The sequence below is a fragment of the Apodemus sylvaticus genome, chromosome 1 (genome assembly GCF_947179515.1).
Source record: "Apodemus sylvaticus chromosome 1, mApoSyl1.1, whole genome shotgun sequence".
NCBI lineage: Eukaryota > Metazoa > Chordata > Mammalia > Rodentia > Muridae > Apodemus > Apodemus sylvaticus.
In genome coordinates this window covers 182,922,353-182,947,620 of record NC_067472.1, presented here as the reverse complement: position 1 = coordinate 182,947,620, position 25,268 = coordinate 182,922,353, and the positions used below count along the sequence as shown (strand labels likewise).

Sequence of the window (25,268 nt, the reverse complement as noted above, 5' to 3'; positions counted from 1 at the left end):
CTCCTACAATGCTGTTTCCTGCCAAGCATGCACCTATAGCCTCAGGGTGTGTCGCCTGTGCTCTGTTGACCAAGGAAGAGAAGTCTAGGGCCTGGATTTCTGGTGGTTCTGTACATTATGCAGGCACCACCCAGAAGTGGACAGCTACAGCATTACAACCCTTTTATGGGACAACCCTGAAAGACCCCATTGAAGGGAAATCTTCACAGCGGGTAGATCTTCAGGCAGTGCATATGATCATACATTTTGTTTAGAAGGAGAAATGAAAGGCCAGATGTAGGTTTTTTTTTTATTCACTGATTCATGGGCTATAGTCCACAGATTGACTGGATGGTCAGGGACTTAGAAAAATCACGATTAGAAAATTGGTGAAAAAGACATCTGGGGAAGAAGTATGTGGATAGATCTCTCCAAATGCACAAAGGATGTGAAGATATTTGGGTCCCATGTAAATGCTCACCAAAAGGTGACTAGCAGAGGTGGAGTTCAATAATCAAGTGGATAGGATGACCCGTTCTGTGGACAGTCAGCCTCTGTCCCCAGCCATCCCTATCATTGCCCAATGGGCACATGAACAAAGTGGCCATGGTGGCCAAGATGGGAGTTATGCTCGGGTTCAACAACATAGATTTCCTCTCACCAAGGCTGATCTGGCTAAAACTGCTGCTGAGTACCAGATCTGCCAACAGCAGAGACCAACACTGAGTTCCAGGTATGGATTATTAACTTAGGGTGACCAGCCAATGACCTGGTAACAGAGTGACTACATTGGAACACGTCCTCCTTGGAAAGAACACTTTATCTTTACTGGAGCAGATACTTATTCTGGTTATGGATTTGCCTTTCCTGCATGTAATGCTTGTCCCAAAACCACCATCTGTGGACTTGCAGAATGTTTTAGCCAACATCGTGTTATTCCACGCAGTATTGCTTCTGACTAAGGAACTCACTTTAGAACCAGAGAAATGTGACAGTGGTCCCATGATCATGAAATCCACTGTTCTTACCGTGTTTCCTACCATCCCAAAGCTGCTGGCCTGATAGAAAGATGGAATGTCTTTTTAAAGACACAGTTATAGAGACAGTTAAGTGCAGCACCCTGGAGGGCTAGAGCAGGGATTTCCAGAAGGTGGTGTATGCCTTGAATCAATATCCAGTGTATGCCTCAGTTTCCTCCATAGCCATGATCCAACAGTCAAGGACTCAACAGGTGGAAAATGAAATAGTTTAATTTTCACTACACCCCTAGTGACTCCACTAGGAAAATGTTTACCTCCTGTTACTGTGACCTTAAATTCTGCTGGTCTGGAGTTTTGATTCCAGAGTGGAAAGTGCTCCTTCTTGGAACTAACAACTACTCCATTGAACTGGACTCTCAGACTTCCCCCTGGCTGCTTTGGGTTTCTAATGCCCTTAAGCCAATAGCCTTCTACAGGAATAATTATTCAGAGGGGTGATTGATCCAGATTACCATGGAAAAATTGGATTGCTTCTCCACAACGGAGGTAAGAAAAATTATGTTTGGAGAGCAGGAGATCCTTTAGGGCATCTCTTGGTGCTACCATGTCCTGTGATTAAAATCAATAGGAAACTACAACAGCCTAATCTAGACCTGATGACAAAGGGTGTGGACCTATCATGAATGAAGATATATATACCACCTCTCCACGAAAAATGCCAAATGTGGAAGAAATTACACAGTGAGTAGTGGAGAAAGGTAGTTATAAAGGCACATAACTAGTTACAGAAAATAGATTATAAGTGACGTGTTTCTGTCAATTTTTAAGATATTTCTTTCTCCAATTTCTTTATCATGTGATATAGCTTCAATTAAGAGAATATCAATGGCTATTATATTTAAGTTTGAGATACTAAAAGAATGTCCAAGAGACATTGACACCTATTCTAAAGTTATAATGCATTTGCAATTGTACAAGGTAGAGTTTTATTAGACATATTTATAACCTGCTTATTTTTTGTTTGGAAGTTAAGCATGATATAAGGAGATATGATTGTGTGTCTTGTGATGGCCATCTTTAGCTATCAACTTGACTATATCTGGTCTACAGAGTAAGTTCCAGGATATCTAGAGCTACATAACATACCTTGTCTTAAAAAAAATTTTTAAATTAAGAACAAATTCTATTATTATCTGTAATATTATCAATCATAATTGCTGGCAAGCTTGGAGCATTAATTTTAGGATTACATGACTTTGGGAGGTTTTGTTTGTCTCATGAACAAAATGTTATTATGTTATATGGTGACAAGCCTTGAATATTGTCTGTAAATATAGTTATTGTTTTATTTGTTTTACAATAAAACTGTGATGGCTACTTTAGTTGTCAACTCGACTATATCTCAAATTAAATAAAACTCCAAAATGGGCACACCTATGAGGGATATTTTACTTAATTAAATCATTTGATGAAGAAAGATCCACTTCTTATCTGGATCTTTGAGGTAAGAAGACACACCTTCAATCCAGGTCTTGTGGGGTGGGAAGATCTACCTCTAACCAGGGCCACGGCTCCTTCTGGAAACCCACATAAAGGACAAGGAAGAAGGCATCCTCTCTCTTTGCCTGCTTGTTCTCGATCTTGCCATGCCTTTCCTGGCATTAGAGCCAATCTCTTCCACATTCTCCTGTGTGCAAAAATCTCGTTCTGTCAAATAGTAAAGATGTCGCCATCATACACAGTCTTCTTAAAGCTTCCTTTGAACGTGCTTGCACTATTTATTCCTCATTACCAAGAAAATGTGCAGATTTCTTCTTGTTGTTGTTGTAGATGACTTACCACACATGATAGGTAAAGCTGGTTTCCCTTTGACCTTCCTTCCTGTAGCGGTTCCTTATGCATTTGTCTTGGTTACTCTCTTATTGTTCTGAGAAGACTCCATAACTAAAGCAACCCAGAAAAGTAAAGTGGAAATTTCTGGTTTCTTTTTTGACATGTGATACTTTTCTGGAAACTGTCTGATGGTTGTGCTGAAGCAGACACGACGTGGGAAGATGTTTTGCTGACAGCAGACACATGGTGCTTTTCTGGAAGCTGCCTGGAAGAGGAACATGTGATGTTTGGCTGGAGTGCATGCTTGAAAGAACTCGTGATGTTTGGAAAGGCTGTAAGTCTAACCCAGCAGGCAATGGGCGACACTGTGTGGTATTGGTTCTCCTTGCCGCTCTTTGCTGGTCATCATTTGTTGTGATTTCATAGGGAGAAATGCACCAAAGTACAGGTGGTGGTATTCCAGTGGCTTCCTGCAGCTTCTGAAGACTGGGGCAGATCTGGAAGAGCCTCAAGGTTTCTTCTGGATGGATGGAAAGCCACCACTATGGCTGGTTCATGAATGTTGTTTTAGAGTGGATTGAGCTACCACTACTGATTTGTGTGAATTAAACGGTGGATATCCTGACAATGAAGACTGGAATCACCCCAAAGAATTATTTCTAAACAGGCCCACATCCTTTTTATGCCTACATACCCTTTCCTTTCCACTAACTCTGGTGTGTGGTGTGCTAGAACAAAGGTTAAAGCATTTAAGTACACTTAATCTAGTTTTGAAAAATATAAGCCTACAGGAAAAAAATATTTTACTTTTGTTCTTTTTCTTTTTTTTTTTTTGAAAGAGAGAGGTGGGGGGGTCTTTCTGTGTAACCCTGAGTGTCCTAGACCTCCCTCTATAGAGCAGGTGGGCCTCAAACTCAGAGATTCATCTGCCTCTGCCTCCTGTGGAAAAAAAATACTTCTATTTTTTCAAGACAGAGTTTCTCTGTATGGCCCAGGCTCTCCTAGAATTTGCTCTGTAGACCAGACTGGCCTTGAACTTAGAGATCTGCTGGCCTCTGCCTCCTAAGTGTTAGGATCAAAGGAGTATGCCACCACTGCTTGGCTGAAAAACGAGAAAAAACCTTTAATTAGGGGCCTGGTGACATTTTTAGAGGGTGAGTCTATGGTCATCATGGTGGAGGGTCATCAGACCCTAGAGCAGTAGGTGAGAGCTCACATCTGATTCAGAAATCTCACTTGGGCTTTTAAACCCTCAAAGCCCACCCACAGAGACACACCCCTCCAACAAGGCCACTTCTCCTAATCTTTCCTGACAGCTCACTAACTGGGAACCAGTATCCAGATATATGAGCCTGTGGAGGCCATTCTCCTTCAAGCCAATGACGTGGAAACTTAAGGGTTCTTTGGGAGTCGTTTTGATGGTGTTTTGCTGGGGCAACACATGAAAGAACATTTAATTGAAGTGGACACAGGTGAAAGATAGCACAATTCATCATGAGCAGCTAGTCTATTATTCCAGAAATATGTAGTGACCCTTCACAAACAAATCTCAGTGGCTGAAGTCTCTGTTGAGCAACCCCACACATGGTATAAAATCTCTTTACCATAAGTATAAATCACCTCACAAATATTGACGGGGAGGGAGAGGGAGAGAGAGGGGGAAGGAGGGTAGGAGGGAGGCATTGACCCCTGCCTTTGGACTACATTTCCCAGAGTCACCGGGTGCAGCATGCCGCTTCCGGTTCCTCTCAAGAGTTCAGGGTCCTGGTGTCGCGAGAGGGCTGTGTCAGGAGCTTCTAAGCATCCCATGGAGCTGGTGACTGAAGTCGAGTGTGGAGCCCGGTGCAGGAGGCGGGACCATGAGCTTCCCTCCGAGGTGAGAGTGTTGGGAACGCCTGGAGGACGCGTCCGTGGCGTTAGGTGGCAGTGTCTCACGTGTGCACGCTACAAGCCTGTGTTTTGGGGGCTTGTTGCGACCCTGGTTTGTGGTTGGTGTGATGTGTGCGAATGAGTTGTGACTCCAAGGGTGTGTGTGATTATTGCTTATCTCACTAGAAATGTTTCAGGGACTGTGATGGTGTCGCCCACGGGTGTGGTGGAGAAACGGTGCTGGTATAGCGAGGTATTTGGACGTTTATGTCACTCTGAGGTTGTTGGTTGTAACTGGGATCCTGTGCATAACTGGCTTCCCTGTGAAGACAAATATGATAGTGTCACTGAGATTGTGATTGCTTGTTTCTGTCGCCTGTGACTTTATTGTGTTTTCCCACTCGGGTGACTGTGTGTGTCTATGAATGTATGCATGTGTATATTTCTGTATACATGTGTGTATGAATGTATGCATGTGTGTATGTGTGTGTGTGACTGTAGGATGACATGTGCTGCTCTCATGATTGTAAAGAAAGTAAAAGTGCACCCTTGTAAAAAAATGTCACTGACAGTATTTGTCTCCGGCAGGACGTTTGGTGCTTATACATGCTTGGAACCTATGTAAGAATTAGTGCTCCAGCGGTGTACCTCTGACAGTGTAAACTGTGACACTAGCAATGTGACTGGAAATTTTATTGCGTGTAGCTTCGTGTGGTCACTAGTATATTTTGTACCTGTGATCTTTCCCTAATGAAGTAGGGTACAACGGTGAAGTTTTGTTTGTAATTCATTTGGGGAGTGGGGCGCAGGATCTACCAAAGGATTCTGGGTTTCTTGTGACTTTGTGTCTCTCCCCAATCGCTTCCAGAATTTAAGGACTTAACCTCTCTTTTACCAGCTCATCCGTGCATCCATGGCCAGCATTGATTCAGTCCCACCATCCCTCCTCTTTCCACCTGGAAGTAATGTTGTTGCTGGGTCCCCGTGCTCCCTAACCGTCTAGCCAAGGAAGCTGGCAGAGAGCAAGCCAGATAGTGGAGACTCCTCATGAAGAAGCTATAGGCCTAGGATTTAGATGAGACTGTGAGATGCAGTGGCACCCCTACCACTCTTGTAGAAGAAGTGCTATAGAGGCCAGGACTTATGACACAGCCATGCAGGCTCTGTCTCTAGTGGGCAGGTTTAAGTCTAGAAATAAAGCTTAAGACAGAACAACCGTCTCCATTTCCAATACCAGTCTCCTGGAGATGGAGGAAGAGGTGGTCTCTAATTCAGAGTATGTGGCAAGAACAAGATAGAATCTCATTTAACTTTCTTACTCTCAGGGTACAACACAGAAGAGAAAAAATGGCCATTGTCCATTTAGAAGAGAAGATTAAGGTAAGTATCTACTTTGTCTCCTTAACAGCCTTTATCATGTCAGGAAATAATCTTTGTTTTACTTTATTGCCGTTTTCATGAATGTCTCCTACCCAAGTCTTCTCTTATAATGGAGGAACGAGGCAAATCGTATTTATTTATTTTTGAGGCAGGGTCTCTGCCTGGTTTGAATCTCTTTATGTAGAACAGACTGGCCTTGACATCATAAAGACCCATCTTCCTCTTCCTCCGAAGTTCTGGATTAAAGGCATGCACTAACTCAATGGCATTTGACTTTTATATTTTGAGAGTAATGAAGATGTGTATTTGTGATAGATGTTTTCCAATACTGGATTCATTTATGAAGAATGGATTTGATCTCAAATTAAAAGAAAGCACTATTGTACTATTTATGTAACGTTAGGGAGAATTTAGCTTTTGTTTCCGTTTTTTTAATTTGTTTTTATTTTGGTTTTGGTTTGGTTCTTTTTGAGACAGGGTTTCTCTGTGTAGCCCTGGCTGTCCTGGAACTCACTCTATAGACCAGGCTGGCCTTGAACCCAGAGATCCACCTGCCTCTGTGCCCTGAGTGCTGTCATTAAAGGCGTGTGCCACCATCACCCAGGGTCTTAACTTTTTTTAATTTTTATATTCTCAACACCTTCTTGCTTTATAGCTCAAACTAGTCAAATTCTTGCTTTAGCCTTCAGTTTTGTTTGGTTTTGTTTTTGTTTATTTAATAAATGAAGGCACTAGAGCACAGTGGAACAAAACTGGGATCCTCTGCCACTGCCGATTTCGTTTTGTTTTGTTTTGTTTTGTTTTGTTTTTAGACAGGGTCTTGAGTAGCCCTGGTGAGAATCACCTTGAACTCTTGATCCTCTTGACTCTACCTCCTAAGAGCTGCCACACCCAACTCCAGGTTTTTTTAGCTTTTGATTGGCATTTTAAAATGAGAAAAAGCGTAATAAACAATTAGAGACACAGCTCAAAAGTCAATAAGTACCGACCATTTCCTTTCTTGGGCCGGCACCTATAACCCTATCCACTTGCCTTTTCTCTTTAATTGCCTTTAACCTGTGAGATGCCGTCTTCCATTTTCAAGTATTTCTAATAGATCTGCTCTTTCTCATTTCTTTATGTGACTTGACTCCTTTTAAATTTACCAAGATTTGTCTCCTGCCCTACAGTCTGGTGCATCTTAGGAAGTATCACCCGTGCAGTAGAGATGACTGTATTCTTCTGGCGTTAGGAAGAACAAAGGTCACTGGGGTCAGGTAGATTGGATGTGTTGTCTTCTAGACCTTTACTGAATTTTTTTTCCTTAATTTATTTATCGAACGTGTCTCTTTTTCTTCAAAGGTGATCCTGGTAAGCCACTTAGGGGGAAGCTGTCCTCACCATACCAGACTTAGTGCACTCGGAGTGCTTTGCGGTCTTCAGAGGGAGTTGGAGCCCTTGGAGGTCATGTCTCATGTACAGCTGTGTCCCTAGCCCAGGCCCCTCTTCTAGGAGGTCCTTTCTTAAACGTCCTTATCCAATGTACAGATGCCAGGAAAGTCCAACCTGGTGAGCCAGTGAGTTTTATTGAAGTTATTTACAGGAGCAGAAATGACTCACAGACAGCCGCCATCACCAAAGCCCACCCTGGTGACAGCTCACCACAGCTGGGACCTGGGAGCTCACTGCCTGCAGGCAACTCAACACGTTGGAGAGTGGCTTTCCAAGTGACTGTTCTTAGACCTCTTCTAGGCAGCTGGTCTGGTCTCAGTCTTATATGTGGCTCAGCTTCTCCGAGAGTCTTCTTTGCAGCTTAGCTTGTCTCTCCAGTGACTTCCAAAGCTGCAAAGCCCTCAGAGGCTAGCATTACATCATCTCTATGACCAAACCTTTTCCAGAGGATGGGCAGGGCAAGGAACATCCTGAACTGCCACCCTGTAACAAATGGTGGGGTCACAGCCTTGGGGAAGCTCTCAGGAAGTCTGCTGTCACCTGTCCTCAGCGAGTGTCAGGTGACATAGGCAGGGTCTAGCACTGCGTGGAAAGAGCCCATCCATTCGTACCGCCTGCTTCCTCTGTGGGCTGGTGTCACGTCCAACCTCGCCGGCAAGGAAAGACGCAACACCGGGGAGTTTCTTCCTTCTCACAGTTTATTTCAGGAACCTTGAACAAAGCTTATTTTCTTCTTTTGGCGGCCCTGAGCCTTCTCCCTGCCTGACCTTATATAGCCTACTCAGCCCCTTCATTAGCATGTAAGTGTGATAACGAATACAGCACACTGTGCATGTACTAAAGTAATTTACTACCAGGGAGCTGCATCTGGCCAGCGCCATCTTGTAATGGAGATGAACAAAAGGTGCAGGCTGGAGACAAAGCCCGTGTAGACGCTGCTGGCTCCGCTAGCTCTCTGTAACCCTCAGGTCTACCCTCACTCGATGTGCACAGACCTCCTCAGGGCCAGAGGCGAGCGGCCCTGCCCTCCCTCCGCTGCTGCACCCGCTGGCTCCAAGGGTCAGAGTGGTCCTGGGTTGGCATGGTGGCTGTTGGAGGAGTTCTGGGATGGGCCAGCCTCCCACACCTAGCATAACTTTTGGCTGGAGAGAAGTGTACCATCCTCTGGGATAATCACCCACCCCGGGACAGGCTTGATGACCTTCACCTGTGTTCCATCACAGACGCCCTTCCATCTGCTTTTTTAGGAGCTCAGGGAGACACCAGTGTCACTACATTTGTCTTTGAGGAACCCATGCAGACATGTTCCTCTGCCTTACCTTTATTATCTATTCTAGGCTGCTCTCTCTTTTAACTCGACTCTTTCTCTACATGCTGGTCACTGAGATCTGCCGAAGCCTTTCCTAGGTTATAAGGAACCTATATACTCTTGCTCAGCCAAAAGGCTCAGCAGCACTGCTAATGCCGGATACCAACCTTGAGGTCCCTGCCGGATCTGCCTTTTCTTTAATTCCTCTGTGAACACCTTCCAGAGAACAGGGATTTGAACACAGCCTCCCTTTTTCCTAGTCCTTCAGTAGCACCAGTACCTCCTCTCTGGTCCTTCTATTTGAGGGGACCTCAGATGGAGATAACCAGATGTCCCGTGTGGCTCTAATAAGCCGGTCTGTCAGGACCCACTTCCCTTGTCCTGGTCCAGGTTAGGCCGCCTTTGCCTTAAGGAGGGATGGGAAGTTACAGTACTGTTTTTCTTCCTCCACAGAGTCGAGCTGAACCCATCTGATCCCATGTCTCACAGCCTCACAAGCCAGGCTGTGACAGACTCTTTCAGTACTTGTTTAAAGAACACCCCCAATTCCAGCAGTTCAACGCTGGGCATTTCCTGATATCGCTAGTTTCTTGTACGGAGCCATGGTTAAGGCCCCATCTGTGGCCTGCAGTATAGGTTTTCCCTCTCTACGAAAGGTTGGACCTGGGGGACGTCTTTTACCACCAGTCTCATCCTCGCTCATTTTATTCACTTGCCAAGTCAGGCTCACGTGGAGAATGTCAGCAGCTGCTTCCGCCTTTCTTGTTGCAGCTGCTCCTTAACCCAAATAAGTCCCTGCTTGCCGCCATCTTGACTCTTGTGTGCTGATGTCAAAGACTGCAAAATTCCCTGTAAACCTTTAACGATTTTTAGGTCATCTTCACGTTGACCTAATGTGGTGGATCTACTCACCAAGTGGGCACAGCACCTGTACCACAGAGATGAAGACTGCTATCCTGGGATTCCTCCGCCAGGCACTCCTAAGCCTGCGGTTGAAGGGATCCGAACACAGAGGGGTGATCCCTCCCGGATCCTGAACCACAGACCACACCCAAACACCTGTTTTCACAGATCCTTTGTTAAGATGCAAAGAAGAGTAAAGGGATTGATTTCTGACTTGGTCAGAAAAAAAGCAGCAAATGACCTTATAGGTGATTTTCTTTTTGCTTTTTTTTTTTTTTTTTTTTTTGGTTTTTTGGATTTTTTTTTTTTTTTTTTTTTTTGAGACAGGGTTTCTCTGTGTAGCCCTGGCTGTCCTGGAGCTCACTCTGTAGACCAGGCTGGCCTCGAACTCAGAAATCCACCAGCCTCTGCCTCCCAGAGAGCTGGGATTACAGACATGTGCCACCACTGCTCAGCGGTGATTTTCTTTTTAACAGGAAAAAGATCTGTGTTGGACTGGACTAGGGTACAGTGGTGTTTTGATTGGGTGTTTTAATTAGTGTGGCCAAAAGGAGGCTTTTGATTGCCGGATGGGACCTTGGTGATCAGCCTTAGGAACGGGTCTGGCAAACAAACAAATCAGGCTGAGCATCTGGTCAGTTTCAGGAACTTTCGGAAGCTATTTTGAGTTGCTTACCTCCCATCTTAAAGAGCTTCCCTGGAGGATAGAATATTTCAATCTTGGAGGAAACTGTTACACAACAATGTATATTTGTTATATTTGTCTATATATACATATCGGATTAATGGGTTGTGGGTCCCACTTTTGGAGAAGGCAAGACATATCGCTATAGAGAAGCAGACCACCACTCCAGGGGTGGGGTAGCACAGCCTGAGGTGCAGCCTGCCAGAGCTGGCTTGGGGGTCCCTGGGCCTGCAGGGAGACCGGGGCTGTCTGGCTCTCAGACTCTCAGGCACCCAGGCGCCACTGGGAGCCTTGGAGGAGCTGAGAATGGAGTGGGCCCTCAGGATAGATCTAGGCCAGAGCTGGGGGGGTGGGGAGGGGGGGCTCTTTCTCTTTTCCTAGATATATTTCTTCTCTCTCTGGGGAGAGTTCTTGGCTTGTCAGCAGCTGGCCTGTGGCTGGGACTGCAAAGAGGTCTTCTACTGGAGATTATACAACTGCTCCGTAGGCAAAGGCCTCCAGGGTTCCCCATGGCAGATCCCAATGAAAAAAGGCGGTCCATGGTTTAAAGGCATTTATTGTCATGGCTGAGAGTAGTGATGAGTAAAACTGTACCCCACTTTCTCAGGGGGCCCTGAGATTAAATACCTTTTGCATGGAGGAGTGTCTGGGAAGGAGAGTTTATTGGCTAAGCCTCCGGCCTTGAGGTACCTCACTAAAATGGAGATCTGTCTTGAATCTATGTGACCACAGGTCCCCTACCTGTGGAGGGGCTTGAGGCATTGCCCTTATGTGACTGATGGCCACAAATCTATGGAGGGCTGAGGCCTCATGTCAGAAGCCTGGTGTCCCAGAATCAGGTAAAACGACTACCATCCCTTTAGGGTCACCAGGGATTCTAGCCTTAGCTCAACCAGGAACCAGGCTGCCTTTCACAGTCCTATGTATATATACATAGGTCTCTCAATCAACCTCATTTGCGTCCCTGGAAGACTTACCTGATAATAAAGCTATCTGGTAATAAGGAAACAGATAAATTTATCAAGTAGAGAAAATCATGCAGAACTACCTCACATGAGAGGGTACAAACCCAGATGTTTAAGAACACAGTTTTTTTTTTCCAAGTAAAATCCTTATTTTGTAACTCTCAAACAATTCTATGTCACACACTGGGGGACATCTAGACAGAAGTTGGCAAATGAATGTCTATTTTTGTAATAAAATTTTTTAGTATGTAACTGATATTCTTGCCTTCTAATGCAATTATGTAAGATGATTGACACACGGAACTATTACACGTGGGTGGTTATTTCTACCTTTTTAAAGAAACGGTTCATTTGGACTCATGATTTGAGGGTCAGTCCATTGTGCTAGGGGAGACTAAATGCCAGCAGCATGAGGCATCTGGTCACATGACATCTACAGTCAGGAAGCAGAATGTGTTCTGTTGTCTCTATTCCTAATACAATGCATTTAGATATGTCAGAGCATCTGCAAGTTTCACTTTAGGAATGGTAGAAAAATCATACTTTCTATTTGGAAAGCATTGAGTTTGGCTAGGTTAAGAGCCAGCAAGAGCAGGACAGTGAGCAGCACACCGTCCATCCCAGCGCTCAGGCAGCACAGGCAGGTGGATCCCTGTGAGTTCGAGGTCAGCCTCATCTACAGAGTGAGCTCCAGGGCTACACAGGTAGACTGTCTCAAAACAGTAAAAATAACAAAAATAAAAAAGAGCCAGCCAGAGTTAGGATGAAGAGGTCACCACAGACATTCTGATGAGGTCACCACAGACATTCTGAGGTGCTCAGCTGGAGCCACGCCAAGTCCTCATGGCCCCAGGTCCTTCTCTCCAGCTCTGCCGTTGTAGGCACCACACTCCTCTAAGAGGCAACCCTGGCAGGTTGGTTGGTTGGCGGGTGGGTGGGATTTTTGCACACATTCAGTTCCTTTACTATGCAGCTATGTATCCTGATTATTCCTGGAGCTCCTGCCTTAGCTGTGCCCTTTTGAGAATATTCTCCCATGCTGACTCGTTCTCACAGTGGTATTTGTGTCTTTCTGATCTAGCCTGTATTTCTGTGCCTACTTAACAATACGTTTGGCAACATTTTAAAAAGTAAGGATTCTTACTTTAGGTGCATGAATGGTTTTCCTACATGCATGTTAAGTGAACCATATGAGTGTAGGTACTCTAGCAGCCAGAAGATGGCGTCGGTTGCTCTGGAACTGGAGTTTCAGCTGGATCTGAGCCATTATGTGGTGCTGGGAACTAAACCCAGATCCTCTGAAAGAGCAGCAAGTGTTCTTAATTGCTTTAAAAAGATTTATTTTGTATGTATGAGTATTTTGCCTGCATGTGTGTATGCATGCATGCCTGTACTCTGAGTAGCCAGAGGGTGTTGGAACTCTGAAAGTGAAGGTAGGGAGATTGTATGCCACCACATTGATGCTGGGAACTGAACTGCGGTCCTCTTCAAGAAAAGCAAGCGCTCTTAACCAGTGAACCATATTTCCAGCCCCGTATACAGCATCTTTGACTGATCTAACAAAAGATTTTATAAGGTAAAGATCCCTCTGGTTTTATAAGATAAGAAAGATGGTGCATGACAAAAAGAAATCTTCCAGTTTCTCAGTATGTGGCCTTGTTTGTTTGAGACAGGGCGGGTCTTCCACGGAGCCCATGCTGGTCTTGAACTTGTTTATTTAGACTACATTGGCCCCCAAACTCTCTTTGTATCCCAGGCTAACCTCACACCCATCCTCCATCATCAGCCTCTCATGCTGGGATCACAGAAAGAGTTCATGCTTTGAACGCCGTACGGTTAGGAAGTGGCTAGCGGATGAATATAGAGAGGTCAGCAATGTGCAACTCACCCTACTGATAACTGGATAATCTTTTTTTTTTTTTTTTTTTTTTTGGTTTTTCGAGACAGGGTTTCTCTGTATAGCCCTGGCTGTCCTGGAACTCACTCTGTAGACCAGGCTGACCTCGAACTCAGAAATCCACCTGCCTCTGCCTCCCAAGTGCTGGGATTAAAGGCGTGCACCACCACCGCCCAGCTGATAACTGGATAATCTTGAAACTTAATATTATGTTCCCAGACTGAATGGTGTATACTTGGGATAGATATATTTCCATCTTCCTATTGTTTAGATGGCAAACAGATTTTTAAGAGTAATAAATTGTAATAAAAAATTCAAAAATAAGAAACACAGTTCTAATAACCTGAAATTTTCATAGATAAAAATCACTCTACTTATTATATGATTGTAACAGTAACTTTTGTTCTGTAATAGTCTCCTCTCCGAGGCTTACTGCTTCTGTCTGGTAACCTAGGCCTGATCCTGGAAGCTTCTAGCCTATGTACAATCTTATGTAAGTCTAGAATGTTTTTCAGTCTCTAAGATTTATTGCTGAATAAGCTCACCCTTTCTAGTTCTTCCTGAGCTCTGTTGGCTCGTTCACCTCAACTGTTCCAGCTCAAAACTCCTCTCCAAGCTGGGCAATGGTGGCATTTAATTCCAATACTTGGGAATCATAGGCAGGCAGATTTTTTTTTTAAAGATTTATTTATTATTATATGTAAGCACACTGTAGCTGTCTTCAGACACCCCAGAATAGGACATCAGATCTCATTACAGATGGTTGTGAGCCACCATGTGGTTGCTGGGATTTGAACTCAGGACCTTGGGAAGAGCAGTCAGTGCTCTTACCCGCTGAACCATCTCTCCAGCCCCCAGGCAGGCAGATTTTTAAATTCAAGTCCAGCCTGGTCTACAGAATAAGTTCCAGGACAGCCAGGGCTATACAGAGAAACCCTGTCTCAAAAAAACCAAAAAACAAAACAAAAAACAAAACAAAAAAACCAACAAAAACAAGCAAAACAACAAAAAAAGAAAAAAAAAAAAAACTCTCCCAAGCTCACTGGTTCAATCTGGCTTCTCTCAGCCTCTCCTGAATTGCTCTGCTTGACCTCATGCTACCTTTCGCAATTTGTTGTAATCTTCTGGCACCTTTTTATTCTCTGGACTGTGTCTAGCTTGTTCTCTCTCTATAGCCTGTCTCTCTACAACTGTCCCAGTAAAACTGCCTCCTTCCTCTCTCTGTACTGCCCCCAAGTAGCTTCCCTTCCCTCTCCTTGTGAGAGCTGGGCAGATCCTATTCTGTTGTCTTTCTCTGATTCTTCACTGTCTGACAATTAGACTCTGCTTCCTTCTGCAAACAAAATTACCTTCATTGTTGGGATTAAAGGCGTGTGTCAAGGACTGAGCCACACTACAGTTACAAACAACTTTGTGTGTGTGTGTGTGTGTGTTTTAGTAAATAACCCAATCTCGGGGTTCACAGTGTGATCAAATATTCTGTAACACATGATGGCTCTTCTGAAGTCTATAAAATGATTAAATACTGGTGACATAGGAAATATGTTATGACAGAGTTCTCTGTGTGATAATTATTCTTGGCTGGCAACTTAACTACATTCTGAAATTAACTAAAACTCAAAAATAAAGGGCATACCTGTGAGGGATTTCTGCTTAATTTGAAGTGGGACAGTCTGCTTATCCAGATCTTTGAAGTACACATGTGTACAGATGTGAAGACACATCTTTAATCCAGATCTAATCTGGACCATTCTATCTGCTGGAATCCTATATGAGGAAATGGAACAAGGGATTTTTTTTGTTCTTTGACTGCTTGCTTGTCACCTTGCTAGCAAGTCCGTTTCTTCACTGGCATTAGGCGCCATCTCCTCAGGATTCCTTCATGTACAGTTGAAGGCCAACTGAGTCAGTGGTGCTCTGCCTTCCTAATGCTGCCCCCCTTTAATACAGTTCCTCATAAAATTATTTTTGTTGCTATGTCATAAACTGTAAGTTTGCTACTGTTATGAATCATGATGCAAAATATCTGTGTTTTCTGATGGTCTTAGGTGCTACGCCCCCCCCCCAAAGGTTTGTGGTCATTGACCTACGGGTCCAGAACCACTGAACTGAGACATCTAGCCTCATAGACTAAGCAACTGGATTCCTGGACTTTGTATCCATAACCAACCATTTTTTGATTCATTGACCCACAGCCTAGAAGTCATTCTAATAAATTCACATATACATGTACACATACATATACATATATATCCCATTAATTTTATTACTCTAGAGAACCCTGACTAATACATTCTGATATAATGATTAATTTATTTTATAAAATTGTACCAGCTGTGTACTTGCACAGTTTGAAACGATACTCTGAATCTGAAATGTGAATTTCCATCATAGGAGCCTGGGGAACCCAGAGCCCCTCTTGCCCTGAGCTTTTATTAGAAGCGGCTATATCAGGAGATACAATATACTCATTAAGCTGTACAAGGGATAGTATGTTTTGCTTAACCAATCACCAGGGATAACAAAGATGGAGTACAGAGGGAAGATACATGTGAACATTACAAACCCAGGTCAAGAAACAGCATGTTGGCTGGGCGGTGGTGGCGCACACCTGTAATCCCAGCACTTGGGAGGCAGAGGCAGGCAGATTTCTGAGTTTGAGGCCAGCATGGTCTACAGAGTGAGTTCCAGGACAGTCAGGGCTACACAGAGAACCCCTGTCTTAAAAAAACCAAATCCACCCCCCCCAAAGAAGAAAGAAACAAAGAAAGAGAGAGCATGTTGCAGCTCCCATGAGGGAGACATCTTCTGCACATGCGATTTCCCTTTGTCCTTAGCATGCAGCAGGTCAGGGTGCTCTAGATGTAGAATGAGCTTCTTTCTCAGACAAGGCTGTTGACAACCGATGTGATAGCACATGCCTGCGATCCCAGCACTGCAGAAGGTGGGCAGAAGGATGAGGAGCCCAAGCCAACGCCATCCTTAGTCGTAGAGTACTGCCAGGCTCAGCCTGGTATGTACGAGAAGCTGTCATGAATGAGCAAGGACTGCAAAAAGATTTTACAGAACATCATTCAACTTTTCTTATTCCAAAACAAAGAGATGAAACTACATTTGTAAGACGGCCCAACCTACACGTTTTTCCAGGGTATTTGTATGTGTTGTTTCATAAGAGAAACTGGGACGCTATATAGACGTCAATGATTCCCAGAATTACCTGTCTAATGCGAGGTTTCATGTGCAGAAGACGATTCAGGAGAAACCATGCTCTCGCCTCACTGCTTAATTCTGTGCTCTCCGTCCTGCGTCAGAGTCTGTACTACCCCGTTAGCTTGGCAGTGCCCGTCACAGAGAACTCCTTCTCATCTCCTCGCCCCTTAAGGAATCATGTCCTTTATTTCTACAGCTGATACTTATGTTTGTCTTTCAGAAACTAGGGATGTTTATTGATGTTGCTTTGACTTCTCTAAGGAAGAATGGAGATGCTTAGGCTCTGCTCAGAGGGATTTATACAGAGATGTTATCTTTGGAAAATATAGTAACTTGGTGTCAGTTGGGAATAATTTCTGCCCCTTGTTTCTCATTGCCTAAATTTTTAAAAGATTTATTTATTTTATGTGTATGAGTGTTTTGCCTACACATATGTATGTGTACAGCATGCATGCAGTGCCTGTGGAGGCCTGAGGGGCATCAGATCCCCGGGAACTGGAGTTACAGAGGGTTGTGAGCCAGCATGTGGGTGTGAGGATGGAACCTGGGTCCTCTGCAAGAGCAGCGCTGTTAACATCATTTAAAAGCGTTAGTTGGGCTTAGTGTCTGTGTTAGTACTCCAGAGGTTGAGGCAGGAGGATTGCAAGCTCCATGCCAGCCTGAACTCCATAAGATGAGAGAAAGAATGGGGCGGCTGCCTGCTGGGTTTAGACCCACACTGGCGGGTTTAGACCTGCACTGGTGGGTTTAGACCTGCACCGGCCAGTCTCTTGTTCCTGCACTGTAGCCCTCAGAATCTCGTCACTCTAATTTAAAAGCTACCAAAAATTTAAGCAGGGATAGCAAATCACAATCTAATCAGGTAATGAACATATATATGAAAACTGTGATCTCCACTATATGCATTTTCTGATTTATTAGAGTCCAAGTCAGTTAATCTGGTATGTATTTGGAAATCTTTAATTTTAACAACTATATGGCATGATATTTATCCCCCACTAGAGTTTGACAACCATTGAGTTTTTTTTAATCACAGAAATTAATCGGAAGAGTTTTGTAACATATTTAAGCATGGGAATTAACAAATTCTCAGGGAGTAGATGGTTCACACCCAAGAGATGGTGCATTTCTCTGGAGACCACCACTAATTAATTTTGGAATTTTTAAAAACCCCATGTTTTTTCACTCCCTGGGGAGTTTTCATTATTCTCTGACCTGAGGCACCCATTTTATGTCTTAATATAAGAAATCAGTCTAGGGGCTAAAGAGATTATTCAGGGATTAAAAGCACTGACTGCTCCTCCAAAGGTCCTGAGTTCAAATCCCAGCAACTACAAGGTGGCTCACAGCCATCTGTAATGAGATCTGATGCCCTCTTCTAGTGTGTCTGAAGATAGCTACAGTGTGCTTAAATATAATAAATACATAAATCTTTAAAAAAATAATTCTAAGCTAATGTGTGACTTATGCAATAATAATAATGATTGCTATTATTATTGTTGTCATTGTTGCAAGTTTCTCCATGTCTGATGCCTAAGCTGTTGGTTTTTTTATTTTTTTTTTTAATTTTGGATGGCAGCATCAAAATCACTTTAGTTGATTTTTTACAACGGGGGAGTATAGAATAACATAGACTGGAAAACAGTATTATTTTAATGAAACTAAGTAGTGAATTTTGCTGTAAAGTGTACAGGTGGGGCATAATAAACAGTATGTAGAGAATACTAATATATACTTGTTGTTTCTTATAAATATTATTTTCTTCTTGTCTTTTCCGGCATATTAGTTCTATTTCTCTGAAGTTCTGCTTTTCTCTTATCTTCCAGGCTTGCCTTCTGAACAAGGACTTCTCTTCAAAATAGCACCCCAGAGGATCAACATTGTGTCAGTAGGAAATGAGTAAGAGGTTTGAAAACTGTGCGTCTAAGACTAATTCTAGAAAATCTTTGGAAGTCAGAGTTAGAGGAGGAACAAGAAGATCAGAAGGAATATTACAGGCAAGAGATGATAACACGTGACCGAATGTCGGTTTTCAGCCCAGGCACGCGCCTACCTCAGCATCCACGGGGCTACTCTACAGAGAAGCCCTATAAATGTGAGGAGTGCGGGAAAGGCTTCAGGCGAGCCTCACACCTGTCCCAGCATCAGAGTATTCACACTGGTGAGAAACCCTACGAATGTAGGCAGTGTGGGAAGGCCTTCAGCCGCGATTCCCAGCTAAGCCTTCATCAGAGACTTCACACCGGTGAGAAACCCTACACGTGCAAGGAATGCGGAAAGGCTTTCACTCAAAGCTCACAACTTATTTTGCACCACAGAATTCACACCGGCGAGAAACCGTACAGGTGCGAAGCCTGTGGGAAAGCCTTTATTCGAGGCTCACAACTCAGCCGGCATCAGAAGGTCCACACTGGAGAGAAACCCTTTGAGTGTAAGGAGTGCGGGAAGGCCTTCACCCAGAACTCACAGCTCACTCTGCACCAGCGACTGCACACTGGCGAGAAGCTCTACGACTGTAAAGAGTGCAGGAAGGTTTTTACTCAGCTCTCGCAGCTTATCCTCCATAGAAGAATCCACACTGGCGAGAAGCCCTACGAATGTAAAGAATGCGGGAAAGCGTTCATTTGCGGCTCGCAGCTTTCTCAGCACCAGAAAATCCACAATGGAGAAAAGCCGTATGAATGTAAGGAGTGCGGGAAGGCTTTCGTTCGAGGCTCGCTGCTTATGCAACATCAAAGGATTCACACTGGTGAAAAACCCTACAAATGTGACGAGTGTGGGAAGGCCTTTATCCGTGGTTCCCAGCTCACGCAACATCAGAGGATTCACACTAATGAAAAGCCTTACGAATGCAAAGAATGTGGGAAGACCTTCAGTCACGGCTCGCAGCTCACTCAACATCAGAGGATCCATACCGGTGAGAAGCCCTATCAGTGTAAGGAGTGTGGCAAGGCCTTTAATCGCGGCTCGCTCCTCACTCGCCATCAGCGGATTCACACTGGTGAGAAACCCTACAGATGTAAAGAATGTGGGAAAAATTTTAGCCGGGGCTCAGAACTTACTCAGCACGAGAGAATCCACACGGGGGAGAAGCCCTATGAGTGTAAGGAATGCGGGAAGTCCTTTATCCGCGGCTCCCAGCTCACTCAGCATCAAAGAATCCACACGGGCGAAAAGCCGTATGAGTGTAAAGAATGCCGAATGGCCTTCACTCAGAGCTCACACCTTTCCCAGCATCAGAGACTTCATACCGGTGAGAAACCCTACGTGTGCGGCGACTGTGGGAAGGCCTTTGCACGGGGATTGCTGCTCATACAACACCAGAGAATCCACACGGGCGAGAAGCCCTATGAGTGTAAGGAATGCGGGAAGTCCTTTATCCGCGGTTCCCAACTCACTCAGCATCAGCGAACTCACACCGGAGAGAAGCCTTACGAATGCAGCGACTGTGGGAAGGCCTTTGGCCACGGCTCTCAACTAACTCTGCATCAGAGGGTCCACACAGGCGAGAAGCCCTATGAATGTAAGGAGTGCAGGAAGGCCTTCGCTCAGAGCTCACATCTTTCTCGGCACCAACGAGTTCATACTGGCGAGAAACCGTATCAGTGTAAAGAATGTGAAAAGGCGTTTACACGCGGCTGCCAACTGACGCAACATCAGAGGATTCATATCAGTGACAAGTCTTTTGACTATAAGGAATGCCGGATAGACTTTAGTCATCATTCACAGATTTTTATATGAGTTAATTTATTCTCTGGAATTAAAATAGAAAGTTACACATTATTAGCAAAGAATTCTTACAAATGTGAATATGGAACTCATTAATTTAGCATTTGAGAATTTATGTGGGAGAATAGATATGCTGATGTAATTCACATAGGAAAAGTATTTGTTTACATGTTTACATTGTATTACATTTTAGCGATTTAAAATAGAAAGTGATTCCGTTGCTGTGATGTAGAAGGTCTTTAGCATAGAAAATTTCTCTATGACATTTTGCAGGTCCAATCAGTTGGTTTCCTTTGTGACATTTGTCATGACTAACCTGGCTTTCATTTAACCATTTGTAAGGCAGATCTAAGTCCCAGTGTTTTCATAAGAGTCTTCTAAATATCATGTTTTAACATATAAAAGCACTTGGGGCAGAGCCTTTCACATAGTATATCATAAATATTAGCTGGCATTTTCATTATTTGCATGAAAAGAGGGAACTTATGAGCACAATTATCATTAAGAAATCTTTCATTATTACTTGGAAAGCTTTATATTCTGTCATCAGCGTGAGAAAGCTTTCATTCAGATCTTATTTATTATAAAAGGAAATTTATACTAAAAAGAAACCTTAGTGTTTGTGGGTTATTGAGTACCATGGTTACAGAATTGATTTGTCAGAGTCCCAGAACGGACCTGTTTCACCTTGAACATGTAGTTTTGTGAACTAATCTGAAAGTACAGAGTTATACCGGTAGACAACAATAAAAAAAACAGCACATGTTCTTGTATCAGAGATCGCTGTTCTGCCCAGTTCTCATCATAAAACCTAGCCAAAACTAAAACAGACAAAAACAAAAACCCACAAAAAAACCATCTTAGTCTCCATGGCAGATCAACAAGATGAAAACGACGGTGTCTGTAAACAGAACATTTAAGAAAACCCTCCTCTCTGGTGCTTTCTCTTCTTCACACTGTAGACACAGGAGGCAGAGCCCAGACGACCTCATGAGGGGCTTGGGCGTGGTACCTGGGTGTTTCGGATGGCTGAGTCTGCGAGCCTGTGGATTTGTAAACAGTCACGGCACCTCTGCTCTGCCCATGTATGTGTCTTATTTAAAATTAAAGTAACTCTCAAGCTGTTTGATGCTCTCCTCATTCACTGAATAATAAAACGTCTCTTAAGGGCACAAAATAATGTTTTATCTGGAAATGGGATGCTGTGGATAAACAGAATCTCAAATGTGGTGTTAATATAAGGCTGTGGAGACTGATAGTATCCTGAGCATGAGCTACAAATTATTCTTACTTTTCAGGCAGACTGTTTGGTCAGCCTGCATCCCTGTGTCTCCAACAGCAGACCTGGTGACAATCTAGGCTGCGGTGTTAGAGGAAATAGCAGGAATGGTGCAGAGCACACATGTTCTCGTTGCTTTAAGAAATGTCTTATAAAAGACATTAATTCAGAGTAGATGTGACCAGGCAGGGGTGATAGTTTATCACTTTATTAAGTGCGTCCACAGATGATGGATGGCTCATGCCTTTAACGTCAGCACTCAGGAGGGAGACACAGGTGGATCTCTGGGAGTTTGAGGCCAGCCAGGGCCACATAATGAGATTGTATCTGAGACAGAGGTGGGGTGCTAACTGTGACTAAAAAGTTTGGTCTTTTTTGTTTCTTTGTTTAGAGACATAATTTCTTTGTATAGTGGTGGCTATCCTGTATCTCCTTTGTAGACAAGGCTAGCTTTGAACTCACAGAGACCTGCCTGCCTCTCTGCCTCTGCCTCTCAAGCACTGGGATTAAGGTGTGCTCCCCCCACACTTGGCATGTTTGGTCTTCTTAACTGAAACCAATGAACTGACTTAAAGGAAGAACTTGGACAAAGAAAGAGACCACAGCCCATGCCTGCAAAGGTAAATACGAAGTCTGCAAAAAACCTTAAATTTCTATATGCCATCCCTGTCCAAGTATATTCTAAAAGTGGTCTCATTTATTTGAGTACTTGTTGGAATCCAGTCATTATCCTTGGTATATCTGTAAGAAGTCATAACAGAAGGTGGGAAACATAGAATACGTTGAATGCAATTGCAGCAGGCACCAGCACCTGCTGATGAAGGTAGAGAGCTGAAGCGGGAGGATTTAAGGTTCTGGGTCATACAGGACTAAACAGCAAATTATGGACAATTCTAGACTATATAGAGAAACCCTGTCTCCAGAAAAATGGTAATAGAACGAAAAGGTCATTAAAAAAGAGATGGTGCCCATGAAGAAGAATCAGGGCCAAGGTCAGAAAGACTAAAATTAAGTTTATGGAACGATCCTCCCAGGAAGGTTATCCTATGTGGGTTATGTTTTCACTTCTGTTTTCCCATCGAAATTCTCAAATGCTGAATTTCATCAGACAAGGATGCCCCATGTTCCCAGGACATGGGTGTGTTGTGGAACATCAGAGGGTCTAGGAACTCTAGGCAAGGGTGTCATAGGACAGAGGGTCAGAAAGACAGACAGCCAAGGGCTGTCTTACAACACCTTGTAAGCAGGTTTTACTTTATTCTGAGTGAAGTGGTCCCATCAGAGGGTTTAAGCAAAAGCCGTGACTTGGTGTGTAGGTTTCTTTGAAGATAAAACATGCAGATGGGCTAGAGTAGGGGTTCTCAACTCTCCTAATGCTGGGACCCTTTTAACAAAATATTTACAAAAATACTGACTATGAAGTTGGATGTATAGCAGCTTGTATTATGCCAAACTGAGTATTAATTTAATAGTTATTAATTATTCATAGTCAAAATTCTGAAGGAGAATGGGATCATTAGGAACATGAATGTAAAGAACAAATATTGAGCCAGGGGCGGTGGTGGCACTCACCTCTAATCCCAGCACTTGGGAGGCAGAGGCAGGTGGATTTCTGAGTTCAAGGCCAGCCTGGACTACAGAGTGAGTTCTGATAGCCAGGGCTACACAGAGAAACCCTGGTTCTGGGGTGGGGGAGGGAGGACAAGGACGGCAAAATTAATTAAAATGGGGACTCAAAGAGTTAAGAGAAAAACCAAAAGACTAGAATTCAGAAGCTAAATTATGATGACTAGGACAAGCAGTGATAACAGACTCTGGCAGATTGTACAATGACACTTGAAAAATGGCTGGCTGACCCGCAAAATTGATGTCATTACATAACTAAGAAAACTTAGTGAAGTTTATTGTTTGTGGGTGAGTGTAAAAGACTGAAAAGACAATCTAATCGAATACAAGAGTACACACGCATCACCTAGGGAACAGCCAGCGTACAGTGAGTGCTGCACCGAAAGCACACTTGGCTATCCCAAGGCAGATGAGAGAACTCTCAAAGAAGCATGCTCCCAGATCCTGGAATTTGCCAGTCAGGGCTTAAGGGATTGAACGCTGCATCTGGAATCACAGAGGAGCCATTGGAAACCCATGCCAGGCCCTTTAAATGTTCCAAAGGCAAAAGGAGGATGAGGTAGAAACTTGAGGGTTCTTTAGAAAGTCAGTGGCATTGGGTGATATTTTGCCAGGGCAAACATGTGAAGGAACATTTCACAAAAGTAGACACAGGTGAAAGGCTAAGACAGACTCATAAGTTTGTTCCTTCCTCAAGGCTGTACAATGATGTGCACACACCACCCCACACGACCCATCGTAAAGATGAAATGAAAACTCAAGTCTGTGACAATCACGTTCTCTTCTCATTAGGAAGTATAGATGGGCTGCAGAGATGGCTCAGTGGTTAAGAGCACTGCCTGTTCTTCTGGAGTTCCTGAGTTCAATACCCAACAATCACATGGTGGCTCACAACCTTCTGTAATGGGAGCTGATGCCCGCCTCTTGTGTGTCTGAAGAGAATGACAATATACTCTCATACATAAGTAAGAATTCTTGTAATGGTTTCTTTTAACTTTTGTTCATGAGAGTGACACAGAGGGAGGGGAAATTCTCTAAAGGACTGGAAAGGCAAGGGCACGGAGGGCAGAGTAAGCCCTAGTGCTCAGACAAAGGAAATCACACCCAACTGCCAGATGGACTCAGAATATAGTGGCAAAATGGGACAGGTGGATATAGCCTGTCTGTTTGTTCACAACAGTGTGTCCATGGTGTATTTTTCTTCCCCACAACTGCATTCTGGGAACTGGGAAACAATGTAGTGAATGCCTTCTTCAACTCCTGATTGTTCATGTTCTTTCATCTAAACTGAATTGTCTGAGATATTACTGTTGTTGGGGATGGTATCCTTGGCTTCTTTTGAGAAAGACTTATTCATGGATATAGGTAGCTCATGGATAGCCACTTATGCTATGGTGGAAGGAGTGGTCATACTAATAACCATCTGACTTGTTTTGTTCAAGTGCCTCACACAGCATATCTCCAGGCAGTGTTCTGTAAATATGGTGACCCTCCAGGTGCTGATAGCGCATGAAAAATCACGATTGTGGCCCCCCTAAGAAAGTAATCAAAGCATGGATGGTAGAGATCCGTGAGACCACCATGTAGGCTGTTCCTCATCTCCCCTTGTATGACATGCCTCCGGAGTGGCAGCTCTTTGAGGACTGGTATAGTCACTGACGGGTAAGATCCTGGAAAACAAGACAACCTAAGACAGGCACAGTCCAGAATACTGGGATTCCACTGAGGTGGGGTCGACAATGTCAAGGCAAGGGCATCCCAGCCCCTGCTCGCCTGTCAAATCTAGAAACAAAAAGGTGGATATGTAGCAGGAATGGCAGGGCTGCCTCTATGTAAATGCTGGGTGCTGTGCAATAAAAAAAAAAAAAAAGCTTCTCCTGTAGGAGGACCTAATTGAGGACTGCTTGAGTGTGGGCCTGGGTACCAAGGGTTCACACAGAGTTCTCTGACTTGGTCAGGTGCTAGAATTCTGGCAGAGGGAAGAGGGCAGTAGCGGGGTGGGTGGGGGGTTGCTTCTGCTGCCGCAGCTGATTCCACCTCTGCCTTCATTCCACCTCTGCTCAACCTATGTACCTGCAGGCGTTTGGCTAACTCCCCAACCCCAGGGAGCTGATTTATGAGATGATTGAGGAGGGCTCCTGAGTGTAGAAAACTGGGACAAGGGTCTTAATTTGACCCAGCTGATCTCAACAT

At 44.0% G+C, this 25,268-nt stretch overlaps 1 protein-coding gene across 7 annotated transcripts in view; it reads left to right on the top strand.

Annotated features, from left to right (window-relative positions):
* Positions 1–21,297, top strand: part of LOC127671775 (zinc finger protein 420) — a 104,988-nt gene extending 83,691 nt beyond the window's left edge. For 5 of the 7 annotated variants that reach the window (XM_052166804.1, XM_052166735.1, XM_052166709.1 and 2 more), the window contains one exon: positions 18,787–21,297. In XM_052166804.1, coding sequence (XP_052022764.1) covers positions 18,787–20,182 — 1,396 coding nt within the window. In that variant the 3' untranslated portion in view covers positions 20,183–21,297. Of the gene's footprint in view, positions 1–4,545; positions 4,669–5,986; positions 6,042–18,267 lie in introns of those variants that run through there. The other 2 variants (XM_052166761.1, XM_052166771.1) reach the window with 2 other exon arrangements.
* The last annotated feature ends 3,971 nt before the right edge of the window (positions 21,298–25,268 follow it).